Raw genomic sequence first — 25,607 nt, 5'->3', positions numbered from 1 at the left:
AGCCTGGCTGCTGACCCAAACAGATCATTCTGCCTGATTGCACAGTGCTGCCATGCCGATGAGAATTACCAGCAGTGACTGGTGTCTCAGATCTGAAGCTGTAGCAGTGTGCAGCGGACTTTCCTCCTATTTCTCTCTAATGTGAAGCATCTCCAGTCAGCTTTGTCTTTTGTAGGGGACAGATGAGATGATTTCTGCCAGTCTGTGATTGCGAATTGAAGAAAATAATAAGTGCTATTCCAGTGCAGCAAACATAATTGATTTGGGATGGTTTTGATCCAGACCAATCAATGGCTTCACATCACCACATGTGGAAAGAAAAGAAGTGTGAAACAGTGCAAAAAAGTTTGTAGAATTATAACTTTTCTGTAAGAAACTAAATTAGTTGTAAAATAAAAGCACACTGCTTCTAAAGAATTACCCACATCACTTCTACTGTATCTATGTAATGAATTTCTACCCGGTGCTTATTTGCGTCCAAGGAGCCCTCAGTCCTGAACTTGAGGAAGAATGGGGTCAGTGCTCCGATTCACAGCTCCTCCTTTCTTTGATAGCTACAAGAAGAAAAGCCGTGATGTTGGTATGTCCTCAGCCTCAGCAATCACTGCAAGTTGTCCTTTGAATGAGACTTACTTTCCTGGCGTTCTCTGTGTGGTGCTCAGTAGAGGGAGAAATGTTTCTTTGGCAGAACACAGTCTTACTGCCATGCCTTCTGCAGCTGTGACACAAGGAATGCATTATTAATCATGTACCTCACTGCACTTTCCCATGCAGATCGTTCATTGATGATTTTTGTTTTCAGTGGTACATTTCCCAGCATACAGCGCCAACTGTATATCTGCTACAGTTGTACAAATCCTCACAGTTACATCTATACAGCTCTGCAGCACTGTCAGTATTCACAAATAAATACTCCTGAACTTCCCACAGTGATACTGTGCTATGCTACTTCCTCACTGATTATGTCAATGATCAGTTTATCTCATCATTAATTAGCCATAGGAATCTCCTGTTCTCTACAAAGAGTCCAGTTGGGCACTGGAAATCCTAACAGTATTGGAGCGATTCTTCTGGGGTGGTCCAGCACTCCTTGTGGCCCTCGGCTCCCCCCCTGCACGGGTGACAACTCAGTAGAGTAGAAGGGTGCATTCCAACTGCTCTGTCTTTTGTGAAGCACACTGATTTGTCTCTGGTGTATCTCTGTAGATGTGGGTGCAAGCAGAACTCATCTCAGAGAACGTACTCACTGTTGTGTTTCTCTCCCCACTCCGCAGTGCTGATTGACAAGGACCAGTCCCCCCGCTGGAAGCCTGCTGCTCTGGAAGAAGTCAGCGATGAATTCGTGGACAATTGTTTCAAGCCTCTGGGAAACAACGATCTCAAGCTGTAGAGATCACATCTGTTGACATCTTACCCATTTGCTTCATTTTATGGTATAAAAGCTAAGAACAGCATGACAAAGTATGACGAAGCTCTTAGCCAGCCTGACTTGTAACTATTTTTCACATTCAGTACCATTCTCTTTTGTTATGCAGCTGTAACGACAACATGATTACATCTCTGGTTAATAAGGGGAAAAATGACTTGAAGGCAAATAGTTATTCTGACTGCTGTTAGACAATGATTAATGTTCAGCTTTGGGCCTCAGCCATTGAGGGGAATCTTGCAGGGAGACAGCACGGCTCAGGGATGGGCTGCAGAGCAGGAGCTGAGGAGCCCATGGTATTCGTGGCTCTGTTGCTGGGCTGTTGAAGCAGGATTGGGCCTCTGATTCTTCTGTTTGCAATGAAATTAATATACTTAAATATTAAAACAGTCAGAGCTATGAAGTTAAACGCCAGACATGCTAATTTCATGGTGTTAAGTGGTCTTTTAAATCAAAGGTCAGACTGACGTATGATTATTAGTCTGAGAGCAAGGAATTATTCTATTGATCTAACATTTGGTCTGTGTACAACATTGCCACGTGATGCAGACGTTGTTTCAAATGTCATAATAGTGTCAGAGCCTCGAGCACATTTCTTTCCTCTTCTAAAATCTATTTTGTAAAAATGCCATTGATTGAATTGCATAATGAGCTTCTCACGATTTCAAGCATTGTTGGAGCTTTTCCTGCTCTCCCAGTGGCAAAGAAGTCACTGTCTCCAGCCTCCTCTGCCTGCCAAGGAGCACGTTGGCTGCTGGTGGTCCAGTGATTCCAAAGGCAGCGGCCCTGATGCTCACGTGGCTGCAGTGTGGCTGCACCACGCCGGCTGGCTTCATTTCTCCTTGTGCCCAGCAGCATCCTGAGCTGGAGCCATCCCTGACTGCTGGGTGGGAAACTTGGGACAGGTAGGAGGGATGCAGCAGGATGTACTGGTGATACAGAACAGTGGCAAACAGAATGCCTGCTGCTACACAGACTCTGAAGTTCTTGTACAGAACAAATCCTCACAAGTGTGTCTGTGGGGATCAGCATTTAAACATCCATCAAAAAAACACCCAGTGTTCATTAAAGGTCACTGAATTCTGTTGCTAACAGTATTTAAAGTTCTGTGATACAACCAGAGCCCCTTGATACTACTACCAACTCTAGGGAGGGGGCAAGACTTATTTTTCTATTGTGCATGCAAAGCACAGCTACAGATCTTTGTTTGGTATGAAGGCTGCACACTTTTATATACTCAAGCAAATTGTACGTCAGTACCTCTTCTGACTTGTTTCCACAGTTGGAGACAGGTTACAAATGCACAATTTGGGAAGAGGAACCACTGACATTAAGGAAAGAACACTTCTGCTCAGTACCATCAGTTGTCAGCACTGGGAATTAAAATCAGAGCCATGGAATGGTTACAGAGCTCCCAGCGTTTGGCAGCTTCTGTTACCAGCAGCATTGGTGGGTGCTGGCTGAGGGCTCTTTCCTTCCTAATGCTGTTGCCTGGAAACAAAGTTCAGGAAATTCGAGCATCAAGGTGAACTGCTAAATTGACTTTCAGAGAATTAAAGGTGAGCAAAATGAAGAAAAATGGCACTTTGCTTTGTCACTAGAACCTGGAAAGTAAAATTAGGAACGTTTCAGCTGCCATGTAACATTAACTCTGTACATATTTACAAGAGAGACCCTGGGTTTATTATTAAAAGTGACTGAGAGGCTTTGTTAACACCTTCCGGATAACTTCTAAAATATGACTCATATTCCTCACTCACTGGTGCTGTAAGAAATGCAGACCTTCCTCTTGTTTTAAAATTGTGTTCTAGATCCTTCAACAACAGCTATTCTTCATTTCAGAAAGAACTGGTCCATTCCATTATTCCTGTACAAACGCTACAACTGTCAGCTGCTGCATTCACGGCATAACACAGCGATCCCCGTGATGCAGGGATTGTCCCTTCTGTGCCTGAGAGGCACCTGCAGTATTTTAGCTGCTGCTGAGCCAGGAAACAGTGACGTGCATGTCTGTGAGCTTCCGAACTTGGTGTGAATCATCTGCAGCTCACAATAACAAGACCCTCCAACTTGTGCCTTTTTACCAAATAAAAGTCGTATAAACAGATGGTCATTTTAATTTTATTTGGTCCACAAGAAAATATTTTCCACAAAAAATATTGTAAAAATATATTGTAGTATGTTTTATTTGAGAATACGGATGTGTTGTACTACAGAAAGGTCAGTGGTACAAAGTTGTGCTGCAGTTAGCGTGCTCCAAACCATTCCTAGGAGGTTGTCAGTCACACACTACCCACTCAGACCCTGCGTGTGTTCCACAGAGAAAACACAAAGCACACAGACTGAACTCCCAAACAGAAGGATGTGTGTATTTCAGAGCACACCAGTCCCCTGCCAGAGTGCCCTTAGAATGCTAAATCGAAGAATTGGTGGCAACTTTGCACTAAGAGTGGCTTTTGAAGACTGCAGAATAGTTCCATCTAAAGGTAAGCAGACAGATGGAATTCCATTTAGGTACCCACTTAGCATTAGGCCTGTTAGCACAGCAGCAGGGCCTTTCCAGTCACTGCCACCTATGGCATGTGGACAGCCCAGTGGCCGGGCCCAGCCTGGCCAGTGCGAGTCAGCAGCAGCCGTGTGCTGAGCTACCGAGAAGTTCTTCTGACCATTCCTTCTGGGCACACTTTCCTCAAGTGATTCAGTTTGTGTCAGAAAGTTTGCAAAACAGCCGAGCTCTCTCTCAATTCTCGTGTGAGAGTAAGCTGAAAACACTGGAATGGTCCTCTTTCTGCTGCTTACCATTGCTTCAGTCATACTCGTATCAGTCACGAGGACTGTGTACCTTTTAAAAATAGTAGCCGTGTTTGCCAGTATGGAAAGCAGTTTCCTTCTGCAAAATGAAAACATGAAATGGAAAGCACTTGGATGCAGGAAAAAACGACATGGCTGATACACTGGCCTTAACAGAAGAAGGAGCAAATGGGCGCTAAAAAAACACAAGCTTCCTACGAGGCATTCACTTTGCCTACGACGGCAGCAGAGCGGTAGGAGATCAGTTTGCTTCCTCCTCCCAACCCCAGAGAGCAGTGCAATGGAGGTCAGGCCCCAGGCCCCACAGAACAGTGGGGCTGTGAGTTCTGCAGCACTGCTGACGAATGCAGCAGCCCGCTAGCCTAGGGCCCAGGCTCACTCACAGCGCTGTGTTCTGCTCAGGCCTGAGGCTCCCACAGCTCAGCTGTGCCTCAGTGCACGTGGCTCTACCCGTGGGGATGTGCTCAGCCTGCGGGAGCAGAAGGAGGGCAAAGGCCAGCAGTTCTGAGGGCGTGATGCTGGATTGCAAGCTCAGTGCAATGCAGCCGTAGACCCATGAAATCAATACAGCCCCCGACCAAAAAAAAAAAGGAAAAATAAAAAAAAAGCAAAGCAAACAGCTTTGGCCTGAACGCAGCAATTAGATGTAATTAAACTCTTACTGCAACATTTTAGAGAACAGCCTTCATGCATTTGCAAAAGCCAGAGCATCTGTTAACTTAATTACAATGCGCTATTCATCAATACCGTAATGTTTCTCATCGGTTCTGTTAAGAGTGGAAGTTGAATAGGATCATAATCCATATGGTTCCCTGAATACTATTTGGTTTTATAAAACGCTTCTCACCGCCTTCGTCATTTTGTGGTTTGTAGGCCTGCTCGGGTCAGAGAATCAAAGTGAAGGTTACAACAGCAGCTGCCTTTGCTACATAGAGGTCCTGCTTTCGCTTCCGCAGAACACAGACAAGTTTGCCAAGCATACCATTCTCGTCGCCTGCAAACAGGCCATGTATTTTTTATGCAGTACATAAATATAATCCATGCTTTGTTCTTGAGCATCTCTGGGGCCCCTGCAGCAGCGCTCCTACAGTTGCAAGGCAGTTGCATTCTTCCCATTTTCTTTTTTAACACTGATTTCTGATCACTCAACACATACAAAGACAGACAACACTCATCATACGGCTGATAACGAACAACACTTGATTAATAGGTTCTACTGTATTCCACAGGGTTTCCTAGCAATATAGATCAAAAGGCAATTTTTTCCAGCATCTCCTTGCAAACACATTCAGAGGAGCACTCTGCTCGATCACAGTTGACTTTACTCAACTTGCACCAGCACCAAACACCAGCTGCTGGCAGACAGACGCTCGCTGAAGCCAGACCAGGCTCAGGGCACATCGCTCTCAATGAAAGGGATGTCGCTGTATTTGCTCTCTGTCACTGCCCACTGCTTCACTGCCTGATCGACAATCTCATGGGAGAGGCGGTGTGCGTAGTCCAGCACTATGGCGCTCGATGGACCTTTCTCATCCACCATCCCTGCTATCAGTGACGATTTCTCCCCGCTGCACCCTTCTTCACCTTCCCCGCTCCCTTCCACACGGATAGCGTTTGATCCCGCAAAGGCATCTTTGGACTTGATGCATCCCATGGTACATTTGAAAACCCAGCTGCAAAATTCAGTTCAACAGCATGTTTTCATAACCTGGAAGCGGCTCCTTCCTTTGTTGCACAGCGTTGCTGCTTCTTGCCAGGGGTTGCACTGTCTCCACCAGTGCTTCTTTACTTCTGGAGAAATCTGTCAAAACAGTGTTTCACAGAAATGCAGTAAATAGTTCACCATTCTCAGTGAGCTCAAAGGGGAGCTAAACTGGTTGCAGAAGCTGTAAAACCAACTCCAATAAATCTGTGCACGGTGCACCTAAACTGTGTTCTATCAGTAACACCCATCTGCTACAGTCATCAGGCAGAGTCCAACTTGAATTCAAGCTTCCCTGGAATGCAGTCCAGTGACAAGAGCTGTAAGCCATCTATAAGAGTCTGTCTGCAATATAACCGTACAGGTCCCGGGAATAACATCTGTTTCTTCCAAACAGATGAGACAGTGCTGCTTTCCTCAGTCTGTACACAAATACCATTTAAACTGCAGTGACTGCTGCTGCTGCTAAGAAAGTAAAACAAAGAAGAGCCTCACACAGACAAAAGCAGCAGGTAACCATCACCTGACAGGACTCGAGTTACATAAATGCCAGATCTGCTCACCTTGCCAGAACAAGCGCTGTAAGAAGCACACGCTGACATGACCTCCAGGTCTGCTTCACAAGAACGTGCCAGCAGAAAACTCCACCTTTTTCCCCACACCTGAGCGGGCCCTTTAGTCAAACTGATTGAGAATGTGAACTGCTGAGCCCCACATTCCGCTACATGCAGCTTTGTTACTAACCTACAGAGCAGTTTCTCAGGCTCTTTGCTCTAGAGGGGCACAGCAGAACTGTACAATCTGCCTGACGTTGCTTGGCATGAGCTTACCACTCCCCAGAGTTAGTAGACTGCCAGCCAAAATAAAGACTGTGCTGCACAGAAACCAACTGTTCCCTATGCTTTCACCCAATGACGTCGTACTGAGGTCAGCCAAAGTTAAACATTTTTTTGTAAATAGCCTTTGAAAACATAATTATGGCAAAGATATTAAGCTTTGTTTATTTCCCTTATATATTGAGGGAAACAGGGGCTCCAATCCAGTAACCTGATGCCAGGCAAATACTGAGAGAGGAAATCCCATTTGCAGGCAGGTGACCACAAAATGGCTTAGGTTGGAAGAAGCCTCAAAGATCATGTAGCTCCAACCCTCTGTCATGGGCAGGACTGCTAATCATCAGATCTGGCTGCTCATCCAGGGCCCCATCCAACCTGGCCTTGAGTACCTCTGGAGGTGGAGCCTTCTCTGTTCAAGGCCCACGGGTAGGACAGCATTGCCCCAGCCCAGCAGCTGGCATGTGTGAGTCAGGCTCATGGTGACAAGCTTCTGCCCTCCTGTAGGAGAGGACATTCGTGAGAATGCCCCTACCTCTAAAGGCAGCTGTGACTGGCAGCTCCAAGCACCACAGTGGTGGTTGGCGCTCCTGGAGGAAAGTCAGACCTGTGGGGCTTCTGAAGCCACAAAACATTTTCATACCTTTCACTTGGTATCAGAACCTCTCAGCACTTTAAAGAAACATCTGTAAACCACTTAAATCAATGCAGTGTTTATTTTGACCATAATGACATGATGCAGCAGGTGCCAGTGTGCTTTAAGACTAAGCAATGTAGCCATCAGGCCTGTGACATAGACCCTGCCTCCAGCATTGCTAGTTTGACCCAACACAGAAGATAGTTAAACTGTCATTGAGGTTTATATTGTGAGAACCTGTTATTAAATGAGTAAAAGAAAGGATGCACAAGAAACTGAATATATATTCCTGCAGAGGTTTATGAAAATCCACGAGGCTCATACCCATGTCTTTCAGCCACGTGCATTGATGCAACTTATAATGCTGGCAGAACGTGCTTACAGACCAGAGGCCAAGGAGATGTCTGAAAGCCACTCAGACTCTGAATAATTCAAAACTTCTAAATAGTTTTGTCTCATACCTTCCTAATTTCAATATTCATCATTAATAAAACATAAATAAAATAATTTCCACTTGCAGTTCTCAAACTCTACAGAGCTCAGAGCATCTCATCTGGTGAAGATTCACTAGACAGCACTGCTGATCCCTGAGCTGCAACCTTTATCCAGGCCAAGGAATACAGAGGCTTCTCCCACAGTGCACAGATACCCTGCCTAATCCCTTCTCATTATACTCTGCTGGTGACAGTCAGAAGTTTCAGATCAGATCTCATGACACCCCTGGACTTAGTCAGAACCATAAATACTATAAATTTAAACCTCAGCTTCCCCTCACCATGGTTGGAGTGCTGTCCAAATACTCTATGCCAATGGTGATATATTAGCATATTTTTGACCCCTTCATCTCTCACATTTTGTCTAATGACTATCTGAATTTGGCTTTTCATCTATGGCTATAATCCAATTCTTTTCTATGTAATCCTTTTTTGGTGCTCTTTAGAGAAGGTCTGTTAAATATCAACCACTTCTTGTACTTTATCCTGGTGTTAAGGTGTGTCGGCCCTACAGCTGGAGATTTCCTTTCCCCTTTTTAAGCGACTCCAGCAAATGAGTTAGGGCCAGGCAGAAGATGGAGGGAATGTGAGTAGAAGGACAAGCATTTCCTAAAGCAGATATGGAGGGATTCTGTAGGCCAGGATCTTCTTCTCGAGGACTTCCCACCTTCTTACCTCTGCCGTTTAATTGGGGCTAACTCAGATATGGGTTTGACTGTCTAACATGGAGAAAGGAGCAGGCTAGGAAACAGCAAGACATGCAAGACAACGAAATTGTTTCCTATTGATTACTAGTTAGGCTTAAAAGCAAAGTTATTGACCCTGGTTTCAATCATATACTCCTGCTTGTTTCATTATTCATGGAGCGCAGTACTTCCTAAGTCAGTGCAGTAGGTTTTACTGTTTGTCTGCTCTACTCTAGTTAATAATTGTTGGCACATAAATGCTTGTAAATGAAGTTGTCCTCCATCTTCTGACTGATTTCCCATTTTTCTGACAGCCACTGCTTGCACATGTAGGATAAAGCACTGTTTAAATCCTCTCTGCCTATCTCATTTCCAGCGTTGTTCTGATAAGGATTTTAACGTGGCTGGCTGCCTCACAAAGCACACATCTTTGGGAGAGGTGAGTTCACGTTACTGCTGGCACGACGCTGCACTCAGGAACTGCACAAGGCAAAGCCAGCTGACCGGAGTCTGTTTCAGCACCCAAGCTCTTGCCTGTGGCTGGCTGTGTTTCAGAAAGCACTGCAGGGAAGGTTCCAGGCTCAGGCCAAAACCTCTGTGGATATAGCTGCTTACCTTACTGACCAGCTCTTGTGCTTAGCTCGAGGCAGAAGTTAGTGTGCTGCAACCTGTTTTGTTGTAGTTATCCAGGAGTTAAAGCAGCGCTGCTGCAAATCTTAACAAAGATTCTCTTCTTAAGGATCAGTTTTATAATAAGTGAAACGCATTTTTCAGACAAACTAAACTAACGGGTTGCACGCTGTGCTAAATTTCAGTGAAGCTATGATCAGTAAGGCCTTAAATACCTCATATTTAACTTCAATACTGCAAACGCCATGTGTTGTTTTAAAAAGGGTCTTGAGGACACAGCACTGGAATCTCAAGTACAAGTTCAGGTGTTGTTTCCCATAAGCTCCTACACGCTCACACACTGCGGTAATACAAAGAGGGAAAGTCCTGCGGGAGCCATGCTGTGCAGTTGAACTCACCTTGCATGCAAGGACCACGCTGCCTCTCTGCCAGCCTTCCTCAGTGCTTCCTGCCAAATCGAGCTCATTTCTAATCACTGAAGGAAAGAAAACAATGTTAGAAAGATGCCTGCCATTTCCTATCATACCATACAACAAGGGAAAAACATTAATAGTATATACACAGTTTTATTTTGATAAAAATGTTCCATTATTGAAAACTTCAATCAGAAGTAATCACAAAAAATAAGCATAAGCCATCCACCACTAAGAGTTTTGTTAACCTCCCTTCATACAATGAAGAGAGACATAAAAGGAAGGTTTTGTGGCTTGCAGCAGCTCAAGCTGTCACAGGCAAATAAGTCCCATCTCCTGTGTACGTGGTTTCCCTTTGGTTGGACCTCTGAAATATCTCCCTGAAGAGCAGTGCTACACTGCAAGGAATCACCCTCTCCAATGCTGTTTTATCAGTCAGCTGATTAAAAACAAGTCCTACTTTTGGAAACAGCTGGGCATAGCTGCACCCAGTTGAGCACAGTGAGAGATTTCTGCTGCCAGAGAACTGGGCTCCTCACTTCCCAACGTCCCCATGTGACACCCTGTAACAGGGAGGCTCTTAGATCTTTCTCCAGCACCCATGAGGAAGGAAGCTCTGTGTGCTACTTACCAAGGACCTGGCTGCTCTGAACAAATCATCCCCCTCGTCCCTAGCACAGCACAGATTGCTTCACGACTGGGACTCTGCAAAAAGAATCCAGACATAAGACACTGCACTTACAAAGTCAAAGTTCTGTAGTACCACAGAGTTAAAGGAATCCCTCAGTGCTGGCCCTGCAGAACTCTGCTCGCCTGTTCACCCACAGCGTTTGACTTTCTCAAAGGCAGAAGGATGACGCAGCACTTCAGACATCAGACTGAATGGCAGGCTGCAAGAATTTATGCCCGGTTCCCAACCCCAGGGCCACTGCGGGTGGGTGGCTCCCATCCCCAAGGACAGGTCGGGCAGGGTGCAGGATGGGGCTGTGCCAGGCACCCAGTGCCCTGCCTGCTGCTGAGCTTAGAGCCCTCTTCTCTCTCCCCCTCTCCGTGTTTCTGCAAGGAGCCAGGCCTCTATCACCAAGCATAGAGGGACAATGGTCAGATCATCACAGTGCTTTTAGCAGGGCAACTGTAGTACCCTGCTGTAACAAAGCCCAGCAGGCATCTCTTGCTTCCTTGGACAGTTCAGACGTAGCAGTCGCACAGTTTTCTGTGCTGATGGGAAAAAAAGGGAAGTTTAATGTTTATTATAAATGTTGCAGAATAGGGATAGAAATGCTGGGAAGTGTTCAACACAAGTTCTCCCTGTGACCAACAAAAAAAAAAAAATAGCAATGGGACTTCTAGAACTACCCAAAAGCACACACTGCAGAGACATCCAACAACTGCTTATGCATACCAGCTGGATGCACAGCTACGCTTAGCAGAAGTTCTCAACCTTCCAAAAAATGGCATGCAATTGTTTTACTCCTTCTAAAGAGAACTGCAACACTAAATACAAAGGGAACCAAATCACCCTCTATTTCCAGCTGAGTGCCTTTTCCCAAACTCAGGTAGAAGCACAGCAGAGCATGCTGCTCAGACCACGGGGTGAGCTGAGCAATGCTCACCCAGGAGGCAAACCTGCAGCACCTGGGCAGCCAGACTTCCGTGCTGCATCTCATGGCGGCAAAGTTCAGGTCCTCCATGAGATCCAGCAACGAGACAGGGCACACCCAGCCTGCTTTCCCTCTGCCCAGCAAAGCAGGACCTCGTGCTCTGGGACACGAGATGTGATGCTCGCTTATATTCTGCCCTCCTCCCTCGCGGTGCTTGCTGCTGGAGGAGATAAGCGCTGCAGGTTAGGAAGGGCTGGATGCTGGAGACAAGCCGCTGCTGAGCAGGATTAGCATGGCAGTGAAAGTTTTCTCCTTATCTCCCTTATGGTACTCGCTGGAATTTCAAAGCCTTCCCCCCTACTGTGGCTGGAACTGATTAACTCCAGCAGGCGTCTAAGCCGGTCTGCAGCTGAATGGGGCGACAGTGCAGGCTGGGGGAGCGCTTTCCTTCCTATCTCCCTTTCGAGAGCCAGGCGTGACCATCAGCTTATCCTAAACGGCTTTTCAGTAAGAGGATGGCTGATGGAGCAAGCAGAGGCAAAGGAAGGAACCTTTTGGTCAAAATAGCAGTAATTCAGAAAACAATAGTCAGGCAGCAAGTGCAGCTCTCGGCAGCCACAAGGTTAGGTTTCATCCAGGAAAAGCGTCGTTGGAGGTATGGAGTGCTGTGTGCATGGTAGCTCTGTCCTGAGTGGCTCACTTGCCATAGCACAGCAGCGGGTTGGGTTCAGTTGGGAGACAGCCTGAAGGTGAGGTGAGGAAGACGTTGAAAGCTTCTTACAGGCTCGCTTAATGTCGCTGCTTGCCCAAGCAGCTACAGAAGAAACGGCAGGAAGAACCTAAAGCTACTGAGCTACCCAGGAGTCCCGCTTGCAGGAAGCCTGGCCAAAGCTGCGGGAACCCAACTGCCGGAGTCGCAGAGGGGCGCCTCCTTCAGGGGAGGGAGTAGCCGATGGCTGCGGAGATCTGGAACTCCTCAAGAACCCAGACCCAAGTGCCAAATGATGCTCAAACGGGCGAATGGAGACACGACGCAGTAAATGGATGTTACGTTTTCAGCAAGGGTGTAGAGCGGTTTCCTCGAGCAGCGTGCAAAGGAAAGCATGTTCGAGTCCCCTCTCAACAAAGCCCAGAGCACCGCGAGCGTCGGCAAAACCCCATACGCGTCAGCTGCCGCCCCAGAGCCGGTGGAGACACCAGGAGGACGCGTGGGGCGCTCGCCAAGAGCCCTGCGGGAAGGGCAAGGCCCCGGGGGGCCCGAGGAGGGGGCCGCCGTCAGGTACCTGCGGCAACACCAGGCTGCCGTGGGGTGAGCTCAACAGAAGGGCCGCTTTCCGATCCCACGCAGCGCGGCACGAGGCGACGCAGCCCCGCGCCCGCAGCCCCAGCAGCGAGGAGCCGAGCAGGCGGCCGGCAGGGCGGGGCGCGGCCGCATACCCCGCCGCCGTGGCATTCCCCGTAGCCCTCCCGCACCTGGCAGCAAGGCAGAGCAGGGCAGGGCAGGGCCGGCTCGAAGAAGAGCCGCCGGCGAGGCGGGGGATCGCAGCGAGGTGGTCGGAGCGGCCGCAGGCTCGGAACGCCGCTTCGTTAACGGAACGATACCAATCTCTATAGTTTCCGCTTTTTATTACTATATTTAGAAACCCGATTCCGACTCCCACCTCCCGAACCGCGAGGAAGCACGAGCTGCCGCTCAGCTCCCCGCGATTCCCGGCGCGGCTTACCGGGCACAGCCGCACCCCGCCGGGCGCTGGATCGGGGCAGCCCTCCCCGGCCGCTGGGGGCGAACCTCGCGGCTCCGGCTGCCCTCGCCCCGCCGCCGCCCGTCCCGGCTCCCTCCGCAGGAGCTCGGCGCTCCCCCCCGGCCCCGCTCTCAGCGCCCCGCGGCGCTCCGGGACCCGCCCGCAGCTCGGCGCCGGTCCGCCCCGCGCACACCCCACGGGCGCAGGGAGCGCCCCGCGGCCACCTGCCGGCGGGCGGCGGGCAGGGAGGCGGCGGCGCGGCCCCGCCCCTCGGTGGGTGCGGGCACCTCCCCGCCTCCGGCTCTGCCCGGCCCGGGATGAGCGCGGGGGAACGCGGCGTCCGTGCGCGGCCGGGCCCGGTAGGGATGTGCGGGCTGGGGAGAGCCGGGTATGACCGCACGCAGCCCCCAGCTCGGCCCGTGGGCTCTACCGCTTCACGCCCTCTCTGTTTCTCCCTGTGTTTTTAACCCGAGTACGTAAGCTGCGTTAAACGGGGCTGTATTAAGACAGCGCTGAAGGACCTGGGGAGCCGGCAGCCCCCTCCAACCGGCCCGCAGCCACACGGTGCCCCCCCCCCCCCCGCCCCCAACTCCATCTGTGCCTGCAGCCATGCACCGACCCGACGGGTTGGAAACAGGTGCGTGGTCTGAACGCGGAGATTCTGAAGAGCTCACACAGGCAGCGACCGCAACCTCCAGTGGCCAAAGCTCTCACCCGGCACGGCGTGCCTGCCTGCCCTGAGCTGCGGGGTACGGGGTACGATAACCAGAACGCAGAACGGGTGTTAGAACAGTTACACGTCTCCATGCAGCACAGGTTTTAGTCAAGGCAACAGCTCATAGAAACTTTTGTTTCAACATGTGCTAGCTGCTCATCTGCAAATTGAGATAAGATCTGGGAAATCTGTCTAGATCAAGCTTAGGAATGTTTCAAACAAAAGTTAATTCACAACTTGAGTATTGGTTGCTTGAGAAAACCCATAGTATTTTCAATAAATTATGTCATACCATATGAGGGGTCTGGAACACAGGCCATATGAGGAGAGGCTGAAGGAGCTGGGAATGTTCAGCCTGGAGAAGAGGAGGCTCAGGGAGACCTCATTGCTCTCTATAACTTCCTGAAGGGAGGTTGTAGTGAGCTGGGGGTCGGCCTCTTCTCTCGTGTCATTAGTGATAGGACCAGGGGGAATGGCTTCAAGCTACGGCAGGGGAGATTCAGGCTGGACATGAGGAAGTATTACTTTTCAGAAAGGGTGGTCAGGCACTGGAATGGATGCCCAGGGAGGTGGTGGAGTCACCGACCCTGGGGGTGTTCAAGGAAAGACTGGATGTTGTGTTGAGGGACATGGTTTAGTGGGAGCTGTTGGGAATAGGTGAACGGTTGGACTGGGTGATCTTTTAGGTCTTTTCCAACCTTGGTGATTCTATGATTCTATCTCATTTAAATACTATTGAAAATCCCACATTTAGAAGACAAGCCGGTGTTGTAGGGAGGAACAGGGATGAAAAAGTTAACAAAAACCATTAAGTTAGAGCATATTGATGCTTTTTGTCCTCTCTTTTCTGCTATGTAAGGCCTGAGACTGCTTCCCTCTCCCCTCTTCCCTCCCTTTCAGTCAGAAACCAAGGCCTGCCTGAAACAAACCTTGCCTCCATCATTTTTATATGACAGAGGCATAGTATGATTTATATTTTTATATATGTCTTATTAACAACCACTGATAAGATGACTGCTAAGAACTGAAAAGCACAGCTATGTGACTTAGGTTCTACCTTTGGTAGTGCTTTTGTCACAGCTAACAGATGCTGAGGTAAAAGCTGGCCTAAGGGAAAAGACTTTAGGACTGAAGGATGGCACCAAGCAGCCTTTTACACACAGGACATAAAAACTACAAGAGGAAGGCAGAGATTCATTGCCGTTAGCATTTCTAGTCACACCAGAAATAGGAGCTTGGCAGGTTGGGATGCTTTTGTAATGTAAAACCTCATTCAATAAGCACTGTGTGCTCCAGACACAACCACACACCACTAAAGGAAAGAATGTTTTCAAGAGAAAAAAATTACTGACAATTCAAGACTATTTTTATGTCTTATGTCACATACCAAGTAGTTTCATTGTATTGGACTCTCTCTGAGACTATAACATCATAAAAACCTAATGGTTCCCTGATGCTCCTGTAGCTGTTTGCCATGGGGAACACAGTGCTGGCTGCTTGGGGCTCTCTGGATTGCAAAGGCAGCTTAGGGGCACATGCCCTTAAGGAAAGGCAGAGCAAAGGCTTTTGAAGAACTCAGAAGAAGCCAAAATAGTTTTCAAAATAATTCTGTGAATTAATTCTCATTCAAAATGGCAACATGTTTGAAAGGGGGAAAGTTCTTCCAATGGAAAGTTGTCAAGCACTTCAATTAACAGAGAGTCGTTGGTGACAGTCCCTGACCAGAGAAGTCAACTGTCTCAAACACCGGCCTCCATCTTGGTGCCATGGCAATGCAGAGGCATCTTCTCCCTTATTTTTAAGAACATTTTCTAAATGCTGACTCTGTCAGCGGTGTATGTAGATGCCAAGTGCTCAAACATCACATTCACCATGAAGGAAAACCAAAAGCACAGTGATAAACACACCCCAGGAGCCGAGGGAAAAAGGCAGCAATACCTTTTGCCTTTGTGTCTGTATGAAGCAGGAGGTGACGTTTGCAGCAGCTCTGAGCCTGACCATCGGTTGTCATGAGAGGTGGTGGGATGCTTGGTGCCAGCCTTCCATTGCCCTGCAGCTCGGTGTGTTTGGAGGCAGCCTGTGCAGTCCAGTACAGTCAGGCACGTACCCTGCAAGCACACACCATCCTCACCCTGCAGCCTCTGCTAGAAAACAAAGCAGGGAAACAGAAAATACCAAATATTAGTATGTTTTTTTTTGCTAATAAGGCAGTGTACCAGCCGGAGACATAGTCCTGATTTATATGCAAGACTTTTTTTTCTCATTTGCTCCACTTCTGAGCCCAGTAACACAATGCAGGCCTGCAGCATGGCAAGGAGATTAACTGAGCATGAGGCATTAGAATATTGCAAAGAGGATCAAAAGAGATTTGTGGCTGAAAAGCCACACACCAGAATTACAGTCAGCTGAGAAGCTGGGCAGACAGAAAGTGGGTAAATCACTTAAATTTAGAGATCTTCTAAAATAAATCCAAACGTTGGGGTATGTGCTGCAGTGTGTCACATCAGCCCTCCCTGTGATGTGAAGCTGCACACAACACCAGCTTCCTTCAAAATGGAAAGTAGTTTTGTGACAATCAAATATTACCCAGCAAAAAAGCAAAGTCACAGTAAACATGGCCACGGATGTGCCAAAACCTGAGAGCCCTGAGACAGCAACAGACAAAGCAGCAGCCTTGCATCATTTGCCACACAATACTAAGTACTACAGAGAAATAACAGTGATGGAAGTACCCGATCTCCTCACAGCATTCCCTTCTCCAAAGCAAAAACCACTACCAGGATTCCCAGGACAAAAGAGTTTGAAATAGAATTCAAAATAGGAAATTACATCTCGACTGAGATAAAAGCGTACTTCACTACTGCAGCCAAAGCCGTGGATCAGCAGTGACATGCCAAGTCCCTGCTCCTCCCAATTCTCTAGCAGCTCTGGGCACTCACATACTTAAAACAGAGAAGTAATGTGTTTCAGAGGATTATCATACCAACATCTGTACTCAACCTTCAAATTTTCACACTGAGATAAACCCTCACTACAAACAACAAACAAAGAACAAGTATAAGTACAGAAAACAAAGAGCAAATACAGAATGAGAACAGATTTTGTACTGTATGGTACCTAGCTGGGATGGAGGAGACTGCGGTCACACGCAGGGTGCTGCATTTTGGATTTGTAGCTACAGCAGTGTCAGTAACTCACCAGCAGGCAGGAGGCTGGGAGAGGACAGCCCAAGGGCCCCAGCTGTATTGTGCCATCCAACCCAAACAGCGCACCAATGGAACAGGCGGGCAAATGGCTTCCTTCAGAGCACAGGGCGAATGGATTTGCAAATAGGAAATGCCTTAAAAAAAATGATGCCTTAAAAAGAAGCTGGGGAAGACATTTGCTCATTAGGGCACAGACAGAGGACTGAAGGAGGAGAGTAGTGCTATGGAAGCATCCCTCAGGGAGGCGTATGGGTGGCTGGATCAGAGCTACTGCTGCAGAGGATGGTTTCATTCTCTTAGATTGCCTTGTTGGCTGAGATCAAGCTCTGTATACATTCTCTCCTACACCAAGAGTACCTTTTGCAGTGCAAATGTCAAATAGATTCCTTTATAAAGCCACAAAATGTCTTTTACTGACACCAAAGTGGAAAGATAAATTTAAAATTCATTTTCAGAAGAGTCTAGTTTACTAAGAACTGACATCATGATTACTTTACATAATACATGTTGTTATCTGCAGATATTATCCAATATCTAAACAATCGAGCTCATCTTATCTGAGGCTACTGTCCCATATGTTGTATCCTTTGTACTATATCAAGAGGTTTTCAGTTGCGTGATCTTAAAATCAGAATTCTTGCACCAAGTGAAATTTATGAGAGTAGACATTAAGCAGCAAGAGAAAAGATAATGTTAGGGGCATAAAATGAAATATACAACTGCACACAGATTAAACAACAAGACACTTTTCTGGGGGCACATATAGAAATATTACCTATCACCACATGGCAAAGAAGAAAATAAGAACATCGATTTCATGTGTGGTATATGTAAGTCCCCTAACTGTGCAGTTTGGTTTCAGGAGGAAAAAATAACCTTTAGCACGGTACAAGTGATTGCTCTTTGGGGAAAAAAGTATCTTGAGGAATCACGAGCATGAAAGAGCAATTCAGTTGAAATAAAGGGCAGTTATGGACAGCTTGTGTTACGGTTACTCTCTACTGAGGGGTTCAACAGAGCATCAGTACTTGGCTCAGGAGCCCATTTTTTGGATATGACCCAGATTTCTGCTTTTAAATCTCAGTTTGCCCAATTTCCAGTTAATTTTGTGATATCCAGTTCTACAGCAGACACGAACATTTTGTGGAGTGAACACTGGGTCAGGATAAAGCTGGGATTAAGACCTGAGCTGCTGTGTCCGGTGACAGGGGCTCCTTTACTGAGCCAGGGCTTGAGCATGTCTGTCAGGAAGTGTCAGACATCCTGTATCACTGTGGGATGGAGTCCCAAGCCTGAACAAGGAAACACATACATATAGTTCTGTACACAGATAATATGCAAAATACAAATAACAACTAATGCCTTTTAAACCTAAGTGTTGTCTTTCACATAGTTTCAGCACATTCATAAACGGTGAAGTTTTCTGATTTGTAAATGTACTTAACATAGGAATGATAATACAATCTCCAAGACACAAACAGATCGTAAAAATCCAGCAAGGCCATCCAAACCGCGGTGGTCTGCCAACAACCCCCCAGTTTAATGTTGGAAATTAACTCCTATTAACTGGAATAACTTTTAGTTCTTCTTTTAGCTCTCCCTCCTTCTCCTCCCCCACAAGTCAGAAGTCAGCTCTTTGATGTCTGAATTTGATGCTGTTCGTCCCACATAGTTCCAAGTTCAAGACCCCACTGGTGGGCGGCACAGCATCTTACTCGCTGGAAAAAGTTGGTCAAAGTCCTGACTGCCATCAGAGGCTAAGTCTCTGGGTGCAATTTCCACTGCTAACTTGTGTCACTTAGCACCAAAACAAGCCTACATTTAGTGAATGAAAGGAGTCATTCCAGGAGCTCAGCAAAGAGCCCAAACACACACAGTCCGACAAATTCTTTTCAGCAAGCGTCAACAGTACAGACAGACAGACACATTATTTCAAGGCTCAGTTCTCCTGAATCAGAGAGAACGAATTGCTTCAGCCAAACAAGAGTATTTAGTGTTTATATCTGTCTCATCTATGAGCAACATCACATAATATCAGCAATTAAATACCAGCTTGATTTCTCCAACCGCTGCCACATGTCTCTGCTTATGTAGCTACTTAGTGGCTTGCAAAGGTCTCATCCCTGCAGCATCTTAGCACACCTCTGATTTTGTTCTCAAAACTGTCCTCCAAGTGGAAAATTATATTTTCTTTTTAATGGTTGAGAGAGGAGGGACAACAAAGCGGAAAGGTGGGGAAATCTGCAAAACACATAGGCTGCAGCCTGTGCATACTCACAGAGTGCTGAACTGGCTCTGGACAAGCAGGGGTACCACTGCTTTTATCTATAAAATAACAGAGTATTTAACAATTACTCCTTTTATGTGGATTTGTTCATGTCTCACACAGTCTGGAGAACAGAACCAGAAAATCATGCTTTCATTTTTTCATAACTGGTACTAGCAGTAATATAATGAAGCAGTGAGTTTACATCTGTACAAGTGAATAACAAAATTCTCACTGACATATTAGTCAAGACCCACGCTTTAAGATTCCTGAACCAAATAACCTTTCCTCATTGTCCAATCTGAACACCTCTGAGCTTTGTTAGTCAGCTTTTTCTATGCTGAAACATTGATCCTAGACAGCTGCAACATGCTTACATTTGCGAACAACTTGTTACTCGTTTTCCTATTGGCATGATTTTAATTAAGGGTTTTGTAATTTTCTTTCTAAACTATTTGGACAGAATTCGTTTAAAATATGCTGGATAGAAAGCTGCTGTAAATAAAAATACTATTTAATGAAAATGGATTGATAAATTTACTTCCAAGATTCTGTGCACACTCATTATTCAAGGAACTTGTTCCAAATACATCAACAGTGGCAAAAACTTAATGACCTGTACTAGTGAATGTAATGTATTATTGCATGGATACCACATCATGCTGTCACAATATTTGTTCGATTTTCAGGTGATTACAGTTAAGTGGAGAATATTCCTCAACTTTTTATTAAAGGGAGGAAAGAATGAGAAACATTTCTGCTTGGAAAGATGCTTGTTTGGAAATGATCGTCAAATGTGAGCCCTCCCAGGAGAGGGGAGGGAAAATCTCTGCTGTCTCTTTGCAAAAGCAGCCTGTGAGCCACGTTCATTATCCCGGCCTGAAATTTGTAAGATGGAAGACTTACTTCAGTGTTACCAGAAGTTTCAAGTTTCATATGTGTTCTTCGACTAATTTAAGGTTTGGTTCTGCTTTGAACACTATGCACCAGTACCTGGCACTGTGCTGGAGCGTTTCCATTTAGGAAATTCTTATTGAAAGAGGGTCCTGCTTAACGCAAAAAGGGCACTAGGGTTTGAAGACAAGAGCTGATGTCTGTTCAGATTTGACCCGCAGCCTTTGAAAGTCTATAAAGCCCTTCAAATCAATGGATTTCATTATTTCAGTACTTCTAGATCAGGCTACCTTTGGAATATGTTGCCTTTTGTGATATCCTAAGGCTCTATATGTCTGCTTGTTGGAACACAGAGTTGCACAAAAGATTTGGTTTCTTCAGTCAGCACTATAACTGCTTTTGAGTTTTCATCATGCTTCATATTTAGTATGATGTAAGGTGCTTTACATTCTCTGCATTTGACTCTGTCTGTATTGCAGGCATGAATTAAGACTTTCGTCAAAAGATGTTTGCATCCCTTTGGATATTGCTACAGCTTCTTTCTTCTCCCTAGCAGAAAACTAGTAATCAGGTTTTAATGCTTTTTTCCCCTTGCCTATGGATTTCATGGTGGTAGAAATGCTTACAAGGGCATGTCAGTGAACTTCCTAATGCAAGTCAGTACAACAGCATCCATTACCTCCACTCCCAAAACATAGACCCCAAAGACTCAGAGCTACAATATTCTCTAGAAGGCTCTTTGAAGATTCTCAACCACTTTTTAGAGTCATCCCTGAGTGCTCGTCAAATGAACAAAGCCTGTTTGAGCTTCTTTTTTTTCTCCCTTTTTCCTTATATATACTTTCACCGCTCTTGTGCATATAGAAAATGGAAAATAAACTGATTCTGATTTAGTCCCTGAAGTCTTTGCTACGCAGCTGGCAATACTATAGGTGTTATTAAGTATAAACACCAGCATGTAGTAGTAAAAACATCAGCTTTTTTTGATTTTACCTTGTAAGGAAATGTAGATTTAAGACCTAATGCAGAAAACCAATGTCTATGTGATACAACATCACATCTGAGAAATTTGGGGTTCTCATACACTGTTAAATTACATTTAAGGAATCTCACCAATCTCACCAGTAGAAGTGTTTGCTATTGCAATTATCACCACAGTAAACTCACAGTATTTAAAGCAGTGCAGTATTTAAAACTATTGTGTATACATATTTTGAACTTAATATTCTACTTTTGAGGTAAATGTAATCTGCTTAGATGTGAGACACTTTCATCTCATGTAAAAAGCCAGAACCAGCCCCGAAACAAACCAGCTTGGTGTTCCCTTTAAGGTCTGAAGTTCTCACGATGTTTAACAGTGGCTAAACTGGAAATGATTCCTCAGTGATAGCTTCCTTCTGCCTCCCAGCCAGGCAGACTTGTAGAGCAAATAATTCAGCTGAGATTGTTGAATGTACAGTCAGTCAGAGGAAAGAATTGTTTGCAAAGCTTATAGGTTTTTATGTTTCTCATATATATTTGTCTTATATATATATATGTATATTTAACACACATATAAAGGAGAACAAGCTGCAAATAGCTCAATTAAAATTTTCTGTCTGATGTGCAGGTATTTTTTTGAAATGTTCAAATACCTATGAATAGAATGAGTAAATAAAAGGCAACTGTAGTTTGTCTACACCTGTGTAATCAATACATCCCCTGAAATATCATGGACAATTGCAGAGAACTGATGGCTATTCTATCGCAAAACAACAAAACCTTACATGACTGGAGCAGTTTTGGAAACAGGAGAATGGAAACAAAAAGGATACAGAGCTGGATCAGTCTGCCTGAAGTTAAAGAAGTGGAGGTATTTATTATTGAAAAGAACACAATAAACTAGATCATGTTCTGCTTTGGACAGAGAAGATGTTTTCTACTTTGCATAATAAAGGTAAAATAGACAGAATATAAAACAATAATACAATACAATATAATGGAAAGGAAGAAGTCCATAGTGATAACGAGGCGTCTTTAGGTAACACCTAATTAGACCTCAGAAGTTGGTGCCTTCAGAATAGATTCAGAACACCCAGGTTTACTGTAATATGCAAAATGAAGTTTGGAAGGGTTGTCTGGTCTCATGATTTCACATAGAATCCAAGCCTTAGCAGAGACTGCAGAGGAGTTGTATGAAGCAGCAGACAATTCTGCACGCTTACACAGTTTGAGGATTTTGTTCTGTGTTAGATACATAGGCGTTATCTCTGATTCACAGCCTCACCAGTCTTATTCTGCAAGCTTAACAGGCTTGTTTAAATTAGTATGAAAAAAAAAATCCAACAATCTAAATTCTTCAGTCTCGTCTGATTTCCTCATAGGGATGCAAAACCTGCTGTAGAGGCATATAACTATTCTGACACTCCTGAGAATTACACTGAGCTCCATCAGCTTTCTCATCAATTACCACTTGTTAAAAATATTCCTGTTTAATTTTGGTTCTCTATTACAATACATGCTCTTCCTGAGACCATGGGTAGAATGGCAAAACAGGTTTTCAAAAACAAAACAAGCAGAAAAAAAACCACAAACCCAAACGGACATTATTTTAGAGCCGTTGCTACTATTGGATTTTTTGATCTGCAACTGATATTTCAACTTTACTGCTTAAGTAAGTTTGCCGTGGGAGACGAATGAACTGGAGCAGATACAATAAAAATGATTGATTTTATTTGCCATGCCCAAAAACTGACCCAAACCCTTTTGTGATGAATCAAAAGCATGCACTTACCACAATAAAAGTGCTGGCAGCTCTGTGCAGCTCTTCCTGTCAGCACAAATCACACGTTAGATTGTGACTCCTCCGTAATTCAACACTGGCTGAAATCACGCAGCGTTGGTCCACTTGAGCAAGCTTCTTCCAGTTCCTTGCCTTTTCTGCTGCCTTTGTTACCCTTTTGTAATTCTGCAGAAGAAAGAATGTGATAAAGGTTACCATAAAGCAATATCCTGACAGGAAATCTGACCTACCCCAAATTCAGATTTAAATATAATGCTTCAAGCTCAGCCTTGTATTGGTGGAAGAGAGATAAATATTCATTTACCGCTGCTGCAGCCTGGGAGAAGCAGAAAGCTACCACTCTCATGCTCGGTGAATATCACTTTAGAAAGAACTTCTTGTAGCAGTTCTGTGTCCTAGAGCTGGTTCTCAAAGAGCAACTCTTCCCCAACAACCCGCTCCCATGGGTCAGCTCAGAAAGTTGGCTGGTTTACAGGAAATGATACCTTCTCTGAAAATACTCATAATGTAAACATTAGGAGTAGTTTAGGATTTAAATACTATATAATGTAATTGAAAGGAACATATCACGTTTGCCTGCATGAAGAAATTACGGAATGTGGTGGGGACTGTCCCACTATCTAAAAACTAGATGGTCCTACTACATGAAAACTATGATTTGATTAAATTCTCTCCAGAAAATCAAAACCAAATTGTGCTATGCTCCGGTTGCTACTGCTACTATTAAGAATTCCTGTGAGTTTGTACATGCAGCTCTTTGTCCTGTTTCACGAAGGGCTAACGCAGCTCCAGGCTTCCGTTCAAAGGCTTCTTGAAACAAAGAGCATCTTATTTGCTTGATAGAGCTTTCCAAGGTGCTATGCAAATAACATCCTTCCCATTGTCTTCTGGCTGTTTGTGTTCAGTATGACTCAAAGTACAAACTACAAAACTGGCTATCAATTTTCCCCTTTCAGTTCCACTTTAGTAGTACTGAATGCCTGTACAATAAGTCTAAAATTAACCTTTATATAGTAATGGCCAGATAAGAGTGTTAATTTCACTGATGACTGACGAACTATTTTTATGTTGTTTGTTAAATACAACATCCTGAAAGAGGACTAATAAGTTGTAATAAGTTGTTCCGAAAATAATGCCTCCTATTTATTTCTATGGAGACTACAACAGATGCAAAGAGCACAGTAACACTCTCTGATAGTGCAAATTCTCAGCTACAAAACATTGTTTTTCAACAGTCACCACCAGTAGGTGCACGTTCTCAAGCTGCCCCTCTGCTGCCATCTGCTGCACAGCAACAAAACGTAACATTGGCAGCAAGGTTCAGTCCCTACTGCCGTACCACCAACATCCACCTCTAACTTCAAGGACCAGCGTAATGAAACAGGGGGCAATACTTTCAGAACAGCTCTTGTACGTTTCATACAATTCCAAATCCACGTTGAAATAACTAATTATTTCTTATCATTTTTATAGGCCTTTTTTCCTTTATGAAATGCATACCAGTTCTCAGGTAGCACAGTTGAAAGAAGTAATGTTAATATTGCTCTAGCTAACAGGAAGGGGTATACATGAAGGAAATCTCTTTTATTACATCAAACAGTGAAGTATCCACTCCACTCCAAATATCCTGGTGCAAAGCTCACTGGGCATAAAACAAGCTTTGTGCACTTACCACAAAATCAGCAGTATACAAACAACTCTATTAATCTGGGTATCCTAAAATATTATTTATATTAACTACTCCAGATCTACTCACAAAAAGCCCTTCTATAAGTTAGCACATACAGCATGCCTATTTTGGATACCATCATGCCTGCACAACTTAACACAGAGCTCTGGAGGAACACTAACTGTTGTATTTCAGATCTGTTACATGAATTATGTTTTGTAAGCGTCCTTTCAATTATGTGAATAGTTGATGAAGAATATGAGATGTTCTCATCATTTCCATGAAGTCCAGGGTACATGTCCACTCAGGCAATGACAGGCAGCTATTTGGTACCAAGTGTTGCGTCCTAAGTTGGTGTATTTATCTGCAGAATGGTTAAGGTGTTTTGAAAGTCTATTACTGAAGGTGGAAAAAAAAAAACCCAAATCAGTCAATTTCTTTGTGGTTAATCCTTATTTCTCATCAGCCACTTGGCTTGTGCTGCAAATTAGGGGGCTTGATGAGAAAGAAGAGCTTGCACGTGGCAAGAAAAAAACTTGTAAATTTTTAAAGCAGCAGCCTTTATTGTGAGAAACTGGACATGTCTGTGAAAGGAGCCAGAGACGGTTCCCAAGAGAAAGGGGCAGGACAGCTAATGCTCTAACCAGTGCAGATTATTTTCCTTGAGTTGGTGCTCTTAAGGGAAGCTTCATAATGGAGCTCATAAATAAGAAACATCTTTATTACATCAACAGGAAACAAGCAACAAGGAAGAAAACATTTATAAAAGGAGAGACAGTAAAAGCTGAGTTTTTATTCTTATAGAGTAGACAACATTTAAAATATTCTACAAACAACGTCATAAGACCCCTGGAGTGGTGTTAACTTTTGAAACATTTATGTTTACAACAGCTAAACCAAAGTATTACAGATGAAAGCCTGAGGCTTTACCAGCCAACTTCTCTGGTAGATATGCCAGCAGCCAGGACAGAACTCTGCAGAGCATTCTGAGTGTCTACTTGAATATAAAATGACTGCACTGCATTGCTATGGACAGCATTACAGCATGACTTGTTATGTTCCATTCAAAAAGAGTTCTGTGAATGCATTGCCACCACAGA

At 44.9% G+C, this 25,607-nt stretch overlaps 1 protein-coding gene and 1 long non-coding RNA gene across 5 annotated transcripts in view; one reads left to right on the top strand and one right to left on the bottom strand.

Annotated features, from left to right (window-relative positions):
• Positions 1 to 3,533, top strand: part of HIBCH (3-hydroxyisobutyryl-CoA hydrolase) — a 37,910-nt gene extending 34,377 nt beyond the window's left edge. For both annotated transcript variants that reach the window (XM_042822659.1, XM_042822658.1), the window contains one exon: positions 1,275 to 3,533. In XM_042822659.1, the coding sequence (XP_042678593.1) occupies positions 1,275 to 1,390 (116 nt within the window). In that variant the 3' untranslated portion in view covers positions 1,391 to 3,533. The remainder of the gene's footprint in view (positions 1 to 1,274) is intronic.
• A 2,363-nt stretch (positions 3,534 to 5,896) lies between these two features.
• Positions 5,897 to 15,759, bottom strand: LOC122162369. 3 transcript variants are annotated; one of them, XR_006169530.1, is made up of 4 exons: positions 15,629 to 15,759; positions 10,264 to 10,337; positions 9,618 to 9,694; positions 5,897 to 6,038 (listed from the first exon to the last, which is right to left on the bottom strand). It is a non-coding gene; the product is annotated as an uncharacterized LOC122162369 (long non-coding RNA). The 3 variants fall into 3 exon arrangements; XR_006169528.1 differs by lacking the exon at positions 15,629 to 15,759 and adding an exon at positions 12,958 to 13,040; XR_006169529.1 differs by lacking the exon at positions 15,629 to 15,759 and adding an exon at positions 10,458 to 10,481.
• Between the last annotated feature and the right edge of the window lie 9,848 nt (positions 15,760 to 25,607).

The sequence above is a fragment of the Centrocercus urophasianus genome, unplaced genomic scaffold (assembly GCF_019232065.1).
Source record: "Centrocercus urophasianus isolate 14NV4802_14NV808 unplaced genomic scaffold, USGS_Curo_1.0 seq_20, whole genome shotgun sequence".
NCBI classification, from domain to species: Eukaryota; Metazoa; Chordata; class Aves; order Galliformes; family Phasianidae; genus Centrocercus; species Centrocercus urophasianus.
The sequence above is the reverse complement of the archived record's forward strand: the minus strand, read 5'-3'. Positions and strand labels throughout refer to the sequence as shown.